The following is a 13,235-nucleotide window of genomic DNA, read 5'->3' on the forward strand; positions in this document are numbered from 1 at the left end:
GACATCCTCTGCTGCTTTCCCAAGCACATTAGCAGGAAACTGGATCAGAAGAGGAGCAGCCAGGACACAACCTGAATTCATATATAATACTGGCATCACAGGCTATGGCTTAACCCATTATGCCACAATACCAGCCCCTAAATAATTTTTTTTTAAAAGACCCAACTATATGCTGCTTATAAGAAACTCACTTCTGGGGCCGACATCTGGCGTAGCCAGTAAAGCCACTGCCCAGTGATGTGTGCATCCTACATGGGCACTAGTTACAATTCCCAGCTGCTCCACTTCTGGTCCAGCTCCCTGCTAATGTACCTGGGAAAGCAGTGGAGGATAGCCCAAGTTCTTGGGCCCCTGCACCCACATAGGAGAACCAGAAGAAGCTCCTTCCCAGTCCCTGCTGTTGCTGCCATTTGGGGAGTGAACCAGTGTATAGAAGACCTCTCTGTCTCTCTCCCTCTTTCTCTGTAACTCTGTCTTTCAAATAAAAAAAAAAAAGTCTTTAAGAAAGAAAAAAAGAAAGAAACTCACTTCACCTATAAAGACACACATAAACTGAAAGTGAAAGAATGGAACAAGATTCCGTGGAAATGGGCCCCAGAATAAAAGAATAGCCATACTTCTATCTGACAAAATGGATTTTAGATCAAAAGCAGTAAAGAGACCAGGTTTGTCATTTGGCCAACTAGCTTGTTTCACTAGTTATTTCTCTAATAGAAAGGAATTGTTTAGACAGTATCTCCTGAATTAGAACACAGGTGAATAGACAGGAAATGGGATTCCTGAGGACTTCTTAGATCAAGAAACCCTACTTCCTGGAATTAAAAAACCTTAAATATTTAAATGAGAGATAAATTTTCACCTTTTTTTTTTGAGCCACTGATATTTCCAATACTTTAGTCAAACCTAATAAAAGGGAAGATACAAGAAAATTAGAAGAATACATAGGATATCTGATATAAGTAAAACCTGAACTTCCAGGTTTATGAATCAATAAATGGGCTTATTATTTAAAGAAGTTGAGTTGGAAGCTTCCTGTTGTAATGGTTGTTACATGTTTTAATAAGATCTTATTTTAAACACATCACTAAAATGTTTAGGAACACAGAAGAGGGACCGGCACTGTGGTGCAGTAGGTTAAGCTTGTGGTGCCAGCATCCCATATGGGGACCGGTTCAAGTCCCAGCTGCTCCATTTCCAATCCAGCTCCTTGCTGATGGCCTGGGAAAGCAGCAAAAGATGGCCCAACTGCTTGAGCTCCTGCACCCATATGGGAGACCTGGAAGAAAATCCTGGCTCCAGGCTTCAGATTGGCTCAGCTCTTGCCATTGAGGCCATTTGTGGAGTCAACCAGTGAATGGAAGACCTCTCTGTCTCTCTCTTTCTCTGTCTGTAACTACAACTAAGTAAATAAATGAATCTTTTAAAGAAGAACACAGAAGAAACAAATCAAATAATAAATTCAAATAATGGAAATGCAAATAAAGGTCTTGTGTAGTAAGTAAAAAATTCAAAGTAAGAAAAATTAAGAATGCTTTTTTCTTTTTTTTTTTTTTTGTTGTTGTTGTTGGCAGGCAGAGTGGACAGTGATAGAGAGAGAGAGACAGAGAGAAAGGTCTTCCTTTTGCTGTTGGTTCACCCTCCAATGGCCGCCATGGCCAGCACACTGCAGCCAGCGCATCACACTGATCCGAAGCCAGGAGCCAGGTACCTCTCCTGGTCTCCCGTGCGGGTGCAGGGCCCAAGCACTTGGGCCATCCTCCACTGCACTCCTGGGCCATAGCAGAGAGCTGGCCTGGAAGAGGGACAACCGGGACAGAATCCAGCTCCCCAACCAGGACTAGAACCCGGTGTGCCAGCGCCGCAGGAAGAATGCTTTTTTCAAGAAAATGATATTTATCAGTTCATTGAGGGCCAAAATTCATTTATTTCTCTCTTATAATCTTAGTTTTCTGGAGAATAATTTTTAAAATGCAATGCAATTTATGAATGGCTACCAAATAAATTAATTACTAATTATATAAATATTCATAAGATGGGTAAAATTACATTATTACCTTTAATGGATGTAACTAGGGCATCTACAATAATGGAGATAAAGAAGAAAATTCAAATTATTGTACCTGCTGCATTATGTGTGAGCTAAATGAAACCAACAGACCCATACATTTTCTCCAAAATATCTTTGACAGATAATTTGATACTTTTGTGATCTAATAAAGACTCTAAAATAACAGATTAATTAGTTATGTGAAGAGTTCTCCCTGTTGGAAGGACAAATATGCTTGGAGACTACGGTCCTCAGAGACCTTAAAGAGATACCAAACCTAAGAGTAACTTCCTCACAAGGGACCCACCATGGAGAGAAAGGAGAAAACAAGCAGGTCATCAGATGCCACCTGCTGTGTCGCTGGCCAACTCTCTAAACAGAAAGGAGCTATTCAGACACTGTCTCCTGGAAAACACTGAAAGAACCCCCAACGTGGAACGAACACAGGATGCTCCAACTTCAAAAGGATATCACTGTGTGGGCTTGTGTTGCTAATAAGCATTTTAATATGTTTATATTTGTATACGGAATTTGCATTTATATATCTATTTAAATGTTTCTCTGGTTGTATTTTCATATTCAGTGTATCTTGACTTTCTTTATTATTCTAATGATATTTCTATATAAATACAGTACATGATTTATTTGTAACCTTAGACAATTCTGGCACCTGAGACTATCAGGCTATTTTTCTGTGCTTATATTCAGAAATGTAATACATTAGCCAGCATGTAGACTTGTGGAATTGTGTGTGTTGGTTTGGGGGAATGCATATGTGTTGTGATATAAGGGGATGAAGTTGAGAGGCCATAAGATGCAGAAGAAGTAATTAAAGAAGGTCTTGTCATCTCCTTCACGACCCTTTTTTTGAAACTAGAGAGACCCTCATTCCTCTGAACAATTGAACTGCTCACCTGTCACAGGAGGCGACCTCTCAAACTGCTTTCCCCTCCCTTGAAACCTGTGGGCTTCACCTGACAGTAAACAGTGGAGGGGACTGAGTAGATCTGGGAGCTGAAGGAAGAAAGTAAAACTAGAGGCAAAGAGGTGAAAGTTGAGTCACCAAGGAGACAGTTGATAGTAGCAGAGAGAGAAAACATGTAGCAACGGAAAGAGAAAGAAATAGGGGGAAAAGAGAAAAGTCCCTTGACTTGGAATGGGATTTTTCATGCCCTGAACATAAAACCAACTCTGGCTTTGAGAAGGAAAAATCTGTTAGGAGGAGGACATTTCATCCCCAGGTTTTGGGGAAGGATGGGAAGTTGGGGTGGGGGGGTGGAGTGGAAGGGGAGCTGGGATGATCCTGCCCTCTGCCCAGGATAAACAGAAGAGTTCCTTGTGTTCTTGGGAAACACAGGCACTGTCAGGAAGAGATCACAATGGCACTTAGTCCCAGGGTCCAAGAGTGAGCTAGGGTGCACCGCGGACTTAAAGCTGGGCTGCCCAATGTCAAAGGCCATCATATTCTAAAAGTGGCGGAGTCCCAGTGCTTCCACCCCAGGCAGCTTTGCCCGCTGTGCAATTCCATCGCGGCAGCTTCTCCTTGCTTTGGTTGGTTTTGTCCTGCAGTCGGAGGGGATGTGAGCAGCATGAGTACCAACGTCTCCGCTGTGAGCGAGTTCATTCTCGTGGGCTTCTCCCAGCTGGCCGGCCTGCAGGGCCTGCTCTTCTCGCTCTTCCTCACCGTCTACCTGCTCACCGTGGCGGGCAACCTCCTCATCGTGGCGCTGGTCTCGGCCGACGCCGCCCTGCAGTCCCCCATGTACTTCTTCCTGCGCATCCTCTCCGCCCTGGAGATCGGCTACACCTCGGTCACGGTGCCCCTGCTGCTTCACCACCTCCTCACCGGCCGGCGCCACATCCCCCGCTCTGGCTGCGCTCTCCAGATGTTCTTCTTCCTTTTCTTTGGTGCCACCGAGTGCTGCCTCCTGGCGGCCATGGCCTATGACCGCTATGCAGCCATCTGCGAACCGCTTCGCTACCCCCTGCTGCTGAACCGCCGCGTGTGTCTGCAGCTAGCGGGGTCAGCGTGGGCCTGCGGAGCGATGGTGGGGCTGGGCCACACATCCTTCATCTTCTCCTTGCCCTTCTGCGGCCCCAATGCCATCCCTCATTTCTTCTGTGAGATCCAGCCCGTCCTGCAGCTGGTGTGCGGAGACACGTCGCTCAATGAATTGCAGATTATCCTGGCGGCTGCCCTCATCATCCTCTGCCCCTTTGGGCTCATCCTGAGCTCCTACGGGCGTATCCTAGCTGCTATTCTCCGGATCCCATCTGCTGCCGGCCGACGCAAGGCCTTCTCCACCTGCTCCTCCCACCTGATCGTGGTCTCCCTCTTCTATGGCACAGCCATCTTTATCTATATTCGCCCCAAGGCCAGCTATGATCCAGCCACTGATCCTCTGCTGTCCCTCTTCTATGCTGTGGTCACGCCCATCCTCAATCCTATCATCTATAGCCTGAGAAACACTGATGTCAAGGCTGCCCTAAAGAGAATCATCCAGAAAATGGGGTCTGCAGAGATTTGACAAAGGGGAGCTAGTGGTGACTGCTGCTGACCCTTCCCAGTTAGCCCTATCACCGCCTGTCAAAGGCAGAGAAAGCCTGGACCTCGGCTTAGCAGAGAACCAGGAAGCCAAGAAGACAGGCTGATCCCTGAGGACCTCCTGGAACCAAACCCCCTAATCAGGGCTTCACAGCACACACACTTCCTCTGACCTGCTTTCTGTCGCGAGAAACAAGAAACACAGGATGGATAACCAACTTGACAAGCAGAGCTAAGGGGAAAGAAGCAAAATATCACCCCTACCAGACTACAAAGGTGACACAATGTCAGCCACAGTAACGATCCTTCAAGTCATTTGATGTTTGTACAACCTGGGCTAGGTATTTGTTTCCTAGGTGACACTACTGTTTAGTATGGTAGCTCTCATAATTATACTTTATTTGAATCTATCACCAGGAAAAAGTAAAATTTCTTAAGAAGGGAGAAGGGGCCAGAAAAGTATCAAGAAAGGTAAGTCCTTATGGAAATCCGTATGACACAGTAAGAGAGTAGAATTTTGGTATCAGACAGATTTGAATTCAAGTATTAATTCTTCCAACTAATTAACTATGTGACCACAGAAGAATGATGCAATCTCTCTGGGCTTTAATTTCCTTACCTTACCTTGATGTCGGGATAACAAATAGAGTTTATTTCTTGGAGCGTTTACAGGATTTAGATTTGTATATCACCAAGCTTAGTAACTGGCACAAAATAATGTATCAGTAAATGCTTTTACTACTGAATAAGACAAGTCAGCAGAGAAGACAATGTCCAGCTCATACTGGATACTTTTCCTGGAGAAAATGTCAGTGGTATTAGGAAGCCAGAAAACAAAAGGAAGGTAGAGGAAGTGAGCCCACATGACACTGTTACAGGAAACAGTCACCCAGAACAGACATAAACCAGAAACAACCAGGATGCTAAAGAACAAATGTAACACGATGTGCAGGACAGTCAGCCAATAACCTGAAGAACAAATAACTATGATAAGCTTGGATGGTTAGTCAAAAATATAATCCATACATTTTTATTGCTCTCAATGTTTTATTTAATTGTACTGTCATTTATTGAGGAAATTCTATACCCATTGCTCTGCTTGGTACCGTGCAAAAAAAGGGTGGTGATTTTTCTCAGAGAATGCTTGCTTCTGGTTGGAGGAAAAATCACTGATTCCCATGAAACTGATGGAGAATGATGCAAAGTAAGAAAATACTCAAAACACTAAGGTGAAGAGATGTGAGAGATTCCTCCCCTATCAACCTCTCAGAAGGGCAGTAAGGCCTTCTCCATGCCACTATTATGAATAAGTAAAACCTCAAAACTATTGTTAAAACTTCAATAGGGAGGAACAACATTTAGGAAGGGTTGCCCAAAGGATTGGCAAGAGTTCTTCCTCTGATAACCTAAAATCTTATCCCCAGGCTAAAGCAAACCAGCAGACAGCACACTTAAAATGCAATGTGCATTTTCCACCTCCTACTTATGTCCACTTACCTACCATCCTCCACAGAACTGTTCTTGCTGAAGAGTGATTTGCATTGTGCTGTTCATTTACACTAAGGAAGGTTGCAAGAACCAACATTGTAAAAGTCTCAGAGGAAAAATTTCTCTCAAACCTCAGTGATAGGAAACATTGTGATTTACAGGTGATATAAGCGATGACTTTTTCTCAGTTTTGTGGAAGTAAATTGACATAATAAATTGCACATATTCAGTATTTAACTTGACAAGTTTTCAAATATGCATACACTGTAAAAAAAAATTGGCACCATTAGGAAAGAACTTGTCCTCCTCAAAAAGATCTCCTCCTACCCCACTGTAATTTCTCTCTTCCATCCCTCTCTGCATTTATCATTCTAACAACCTCTGATCTACTTTCTGTCCTTGTAGATTTCCTTTTCTAGAGTTTTACATAAATGCAATTATAATTATATACTCCTTTTAGTCTGATTTATTTCATTCAGCATAATTGAGATTCATCCATGTTGTGATGTATACAACAGCTCATTTATTTTCATCTCTGGGTAATATTCCATTGTATGGCTATGCCACAAATTGTTTATTCACCTGCTGATGGAAATTTAGATTGTTTACAGTTTGGGGTTATACAAATAAAAGTTCTATGAATACTTTTGTACAGTATTTGTATACCCCTATTTCTCTTAGGTGAACACATGGATGTGAATTGGTTGTATAAAAGGGAAGGTATGTGTTTAACTTTTTGAGAAATGAAGTAATCACTTCGTCCACTTCACCTGACAGCTAGTAAGCTTACACTTGAATTTGTAACTCATTTCCAGGGGAAAAAAAAGTATCCTTTTGAAATACTCACTTGATTTCTGGTTTCACCTTATTTTTTTCTTCATCCAGTAGCTTTCATCTTTATTTTCTGCATATGTAAGACATGTTGAGGTTTAGAGGCATAGCAAACAAAAAATAAATAAATAAACAGCAGAAGGTGTTTTTGAATGGGGAAAACTCTGAGTAAGACTAAAATCCTGGGTTATATGATCTTCAATTTGTTACTAAAATTTTACACAACCTAGAGAAAACTGTAAACACCTTTCTGGTCTTTAACTTCTTCATGAATAAACAGAAAGGTTGAATCAGATGATCTCTGTGTGGGGTTCCAGCTCCAGTATTCTATTCCTATTTCACCAAAAGACCTTCTACATCCTGTAGCTGATTCTGATTCTGAGGAAGAAATAGAAGGAAGTGGAGAAGGAGGAGGACAAGGAAAAGGAGGGAAGAGGGGGAGGAGGAAGAAGAAGAGGACGATGACTGTGGTAAATATTCCTTGTCCACTATCAATACCAATGAATCTTGAATTACATTAGTCCTTTACCAATTATAATTATGTCCACTTGGTTTCCATGGCAAATATCAGCCAAAATAGGTAAGAAGTTTCTATATTAAGAACCAGAGTCCCATACCTAAAAGAAGTCAGGCAGACTGGTTTGTCTCCTTTATTTGCAGAGATTTCCAGCAGAGAGCAGACATGCATGTGCTCACCAGTGGAGAAGGAATAGATTGGGAGGAATTACTTGTTGGAGGGACTTTTGGGTGACCAAGATGTACTTTCCCCCAAGATTGGGAGACCAAAAATCAGATAACACCTGTTCCCAAAATCCAATGAGCTTTCTGCTCCATCTCCTTCTAATGAGTGCCCATCATATCTGTGGGTTATGTCTAAGAAGCCAGCATCCAATTTAGCTCAGTGCCTGAAAGGAATTTCCCAAAAAGCAGAAATCTCACCAGTATTATCGTGTTATTGGATGGTATGTTTGAGACCAGATACATACATTAGAAACATTGACACAATTGCCAGAAGAGGTGCCTGAAATTCCATTCTTAAAGACTAATAAAAGCTTCTCCTTTGGGTCATGTGTAATTTTGACTTTGAGAATTTCTGTAAAGGTGTATTACCTGAGCCATTTCTCATTTACAGCTGTGGTGTTGGGGGTAGGGGACTGTGAGTCATCTAATAGCAAAACATCAAAGGACTTGGGCCCCAGACCCAAGGGAATGGTAAGTAAGCAAGTAAGCCAAAAGCAAAAAGGAAAGGTCCCAGAAGGTGGGAAGATGGCTGGGTATGACCATGTCCCAGTTGTGTCTCAGTCAACAACACAACTCCCTGGGATAGGCAGGACCTCACCTCCACTGTCCTTACTTCCTAACACTTTTTAGACAAATTGATAGATCGCCTCCTGGTGGCTCAGGAACATGTAACACACTACCCCATCTCTTCAGTTTGCAGACCCCAGCACAGGGATCACTTTTTGTTCAGAGTGGGATGGAAGCCTGCAGCGAAGTGGCTGGGAGCTCATAACTATTGGCCTATCTTTATATGAGCCCACTCTTTCTTTCTTTTTTTTTTTTTTTGCGTTAAGATTCAAGAAAATTGTCAGTTTATTTTACTTTGGCTTGCAAAGGGAGGTAAATATTGCAATTGTTCACTTTAACATCAGCAACATAAATTAAGCTTATCTTAATTCTCTTTCCAAAAACATTTAGCAAGCTATCAACTCTTCCATATCAATTGTTCAAGTTTTTTTTTCATCTTTTATTTAATGAATATAAATTTCCAAAGTACAGCTTATGGATTACAATGGCTTCCCCTCCCATAACTTCCCTCCCACCCGCAACCCTCCCCTTTCCCACTCGCTCTCCCCTTCCATTCACATCAAGATTCATTTTCAATTCTCTTTATATACAGAAAATCAGTTTAGCATATATAAAGATTTCAACAGTTTGCCCTCACATAGCAACACAAAGTGAAAAAATACTGTTGGAGTACTAGTTATAGCATTAAATCACAGTGTACAGCACATTAATGACAGAGATCCTACATGATATTTTTTAAAAATTGATTAATTTTCTATGCAATTTCGAATTTAACACCAAGGTTTTTTTTTATTTTCAATTATCTTTATATACAGAAGATCGATTCAGTATATACTAACTAAAGATTTCATCAGTTTGCACCCACATATAAACACAGAGTGTAAAAATACTGTCTCAGTACTAGCTATATCATTTCTTCACATTGGACAACCCATTAAGGACAGATCCCACGCGGGACGTAAGTTCACAGTGACTCTTGATGTTGATTTAACAATTTAACACTCTTGTTTATGAGCCCACTTTTTCTTAAAATACTTAAATGCTGTCCAGTGGCAATAGCATCACCTGGGAACTTACAAAAGCAAATTCTCAGGTGCTACCTCACAACACTGAATCAGGAATTCTGTGGGTAAGATCCAGCTTAAAATCTGACAATTCCTGCCTTAGGCCTTAGCTCAAAGAAAAGTTCGTGCAGTATTTCAGGATAAGAGAGCCTTTCCAATGCTATAGAAGATACAATTCCCATCTTGGCCACACGGTGGCATAATGATTCTGTTAGTTGCCTGTGAGGAGAGGGGCATTGGCACTGCTAGAGGAAAAGGCCTCTATGCAGAAATCGGTAGGCTCCTGAAAAGTTCAGAACTAGAAAACCAATGTAAAAGCTTTTGTAAACAATAGCTTTAAACAATCCCAAAGAAAGCACAGGAGAGTAGTATTGGTCCAAATAATTCATCTGTAAAGAAATCTCCACCAACCACAAATTTTAAAATGGCATTCTTCTTCCAGTGAAAGGCGGTTCATTGCAGGGAGCAGCTTGGTGCACAAGAAAACAGGTGCAGCCCCACCCTCCGGGTGAATCCATAGACTTTGGGAATGATTTCACCTCCACAAAGTCTGATGTTCCATGTAAGGGGACTGAGAGAAGGATGGGGTTTCCGCCCACACTTTATCACTCCAAAAGTCTCATTGGACTAGGAAATATCCAGTACCTGGAGGAAGCTGAGGCCAATGCAGCCCCCATACCATCACCTTTTCCTGTGTCTGACTTCTACTCTGTGCTCTGTGAAAGACAAGATGTGCTTCTTATCTTGTTTTACTTTCTAATCACCCAGACTCCCACCACATCCAGAAATTCCACAAGTGAGGAAGGGGCAGACTGTGATATAAAGGAAATCCCACCCTGTGTACCATCAAAGTTCAGAATATCCTTAACTGAAACCTGAAGGTTTGGATACAGTGAGGAGAGGGCAAGTGGAGGGGCTGATGCAAATGAGAATCCCTGACCTGTGTTGCTCAGAAGACCATTTGGGATTGGAAACACAGGGTGGGACCATCAGAAAGGTGAAGCACCTTTCCATCGTTAACATTACCAATGAGATAGCCCAGACTCTTCTATGAGCCACTGAGGAACAGGAGGTGAAAACCCTAGACAATAAGATGAAGGCAACAGGATGAGAAAACTCTGAAGAGTTTTTCCCAGATTCATACTGCCTGCTACACTTTTTGTTCCATACCTTCTGCTCCCAGGTAATTCCCTGGTGACCTAAGCACCCAGGGACTTGTAATAAGATTTCCCATGCTTTAGAAGAGCCTGGGAAACTGTAAGGAGATCTGAGTCCCAGAAGCCCAAGTAGTCGGCCTGTGTCCCTGAAAGTGGTGACTGCAGTCACCTTGAAAGTCCCTCTCCACTCCTAGTCTCCTGTGGCTGCGAAGTTCTCCATTTATTTTTTTGTTTATTTATTTTTAACCCAGAACTGCTCCCATGATCCACCCAACTCTCTAGCCCTAAGTTTCTGGCAAGAAAAGGCAGGCTGTGAAGATCTGCATCATGTGTAGACCAGCCAAAATTTAACAGGGAGACCTGAAGGATAAAACATCAAAGTGGTTCTTGATAAGGTCCTACATATCTTTCACATCTTGAAAGCTGTGACCACGCCCAAGGCTGTATAATAGCAAGTTACCCATTTCAGACCGCACATGAGACCAGGCAAACACAGAAAGTAAAAGCCAAGACAAATTTGTAAACTAACTCAGCTTTAAAGGCATTTTCAAGCCACATAGATCCATCAATCACAGGTAGATGATTTGATGGCTCAAGATTTAAATACAATCTCTTACCAACTATTGACTAATCAAGAAGCTATGTCGACCCAGGATGAGCTCTAAGATGCAAGGTTTAAAAAATGAAAACAGCCATTTAAAAATACAGTGGCCACTTTGCTTATGGCTCTAAATAATGATGGAGTTTGTAGACTCAAAAGGCTTCAATAGCCTTGACAGCTCATGACAAAACCCTCAGGTGACACTGTGCACTTGCTCCTCATGTGGGATCTCTGTCCTTAATGTGCTGTACATTGTGATTTAATGCTATAACTAGTACTCAAACAGTATTTTACACTTTGTGTTTCTGTGTGGGTGCAAACTGTTGAAAGCTTTACTTAATATATGCTAAATTGATCTTCTGTATATAAAGAGAATTGAAAATGAATCTTGATGTGATGGAAGGAGAGAGGGACCGGGAGAGGGGAGGGTTGCGGGTGGGAGGGAGGTTATGGGAGGGAAAAAGCCATTGTAATCCATAAGCTGTACTTTGGAACTTTATATTCATTAAATAAAAGTTAAAAAAAAAAAACCCTCAGGTGATCACTGACGTCATAAATAAGGATGTCAATTGTTAAATCGACAACAGGAGTCACTGTGCACTTGCTCCCCATGTAGAACCTCTGTCCTTAAAGTATTGTATTATGATAATTAATGGTAAAACTAGTCTTCAAATAGTACTTTATACTTTGTGTTTCTGTGTGGGTGCAACCTGTTGAAATCTTCACTTAGTATAGAGTTGGTCTTCTGTATATAAAAATACTTAAAAATGAATCAATGAAGAATGGGATGGGAGATAGAGTAGGAGGTGAGACAGGAGTGGGGGTGGGAGGGCAGATATGGGGGGAAGAACTGCTATATTCCTAAAGCTATACTTATGAAATTTATATTTATTAAATAAAAGCTCTCTAAAAGAATAAAAAAATAAAAATACAGTGGCCATTACTGAGGTAAAAGACCTCACAAAATCAGTCCATATAAGTCATTAAATAAATCAACAAAACCTTGGAGAGGATCAAAATCCAGAATTGCTGCATCATCTAAAATGTCCAGTAATCAGAAAAAAATTATGAAAAAGTGCAAACAAACAGGAAACTATGACCTATAACAGAAATTGCTTTTGAGGGCACCCAGATGCTAGTTAAAAAAGAAAAAGGCCTCAAAGAAGTTATTTCAAATTCGGTCAAAAAAAGCAGAGAGAATTAAAGAAATTGTTTAAATGTGATGACAATGCTTTATCAAATAGAAAAAATAACAGAAAATAAAATCACCAAAAAGGAACCAAATGGAAATTATGGAATTGAAAAATACAATAAATGAAAAAAAAATCACTAGAAGGACTCAATAGCAATAAAATGTATAGCTAAATGTAGAGCAATAAAAATTATCTAACTTGGAGAATAAGAAAAACAAAACTGAGCAGAATCTCAGAGAAATGTGGGACACCATCAAGCATACAAACATAATGGGAGGCAAAGGAGAAGAGAATAAGTGGAAATAATTGCCAAAAGTCCCCATGCTTTGTGGAAAAGCAAGGATCTATACATCCAAGAAGCTCAATGAACTCCAAGTAGTATAAAAGCAAGTAAAAATCACACTTGGGTACATCATGGTCAAATTGTTGAAAGACAAAGGTATATATATATATATATATATATATATATATTCTCTTGACAGTAGCAAAGAGAAAAATGACTCATTGTGAACATAGACATCACAATAAATTAACACCTGACTTTTCATCAAAAACAATAGACACCAGATTTTTTTCTTCTTTTGCACTTCAGTTGCACCATTTGAAAAACAGGAATGATGATAATATTCATAGGGTAGTTGCAAACTTCAAATTAAAGTGCCTAAAGGACTTAGAATAATTCTTCATAGCTGTAAATACTACATAAACATTTGTTATCATTTGGATTCTAAAATATGTTGAGGTAAGATACTTTCAGATATGCTGCAAAGAATCATGGGTTCATTTGACACTTCCTTTAAAACTAAGCCAAATCGGGGTTTTGCCTCTCTTGGAGCCCCACTCCATGCCATTCTGGCTGGAGGACTCTGACTTTAATAAATCTTGCTTTTAACTGTCTCTGCTTGTCCACTTGGAAATTCTTCCATGACAAAGAATCGAGGTAATAACATTTTCTCCATTGCCGTTTCACCCAAAACATTTTGGTGCTGTGACTCGGATAG

At 41.0% G+C, this 13,235-nt stretch overlaps 1 protein-coding gene across 1 annotated transcript; it reads left to right on the top strand.

Annotated features, from left to right (window-relative positions):
* The first annotated feature begins 3,636 nt into the window (after positions 1-3,636).
* On the top strand, positions 3,637-4,575 carry LOC133756798 (olfactory receptor 10C1). The gene has a single exon (XM_062187390.1). It carries the CDS (start codon positions 3,637-3,639, stop codon positions 4,573-4,575), a length of 939 nt encoding a protein of 312 aa, XP_062043374.1.
* Positions 4,576-13,235: the final 8,660 nt, after the last annotated feature.

The sequence above is a fragment of the Lepus europaeus genome, chromosome 3, assembly GCF_033115175.1.
Source record: "Lepus europaeus isolate LE1 chromosome 3, mLepTim1.pri, whole genome shotgun sequence".
NCBI classification, from domain to species: domain Eukaryota; kingdom Metazoa; phylum Chordata; class Mammalia; order Lagomorpha; family Leporidae; genus Lepus; species Lepus europaeus.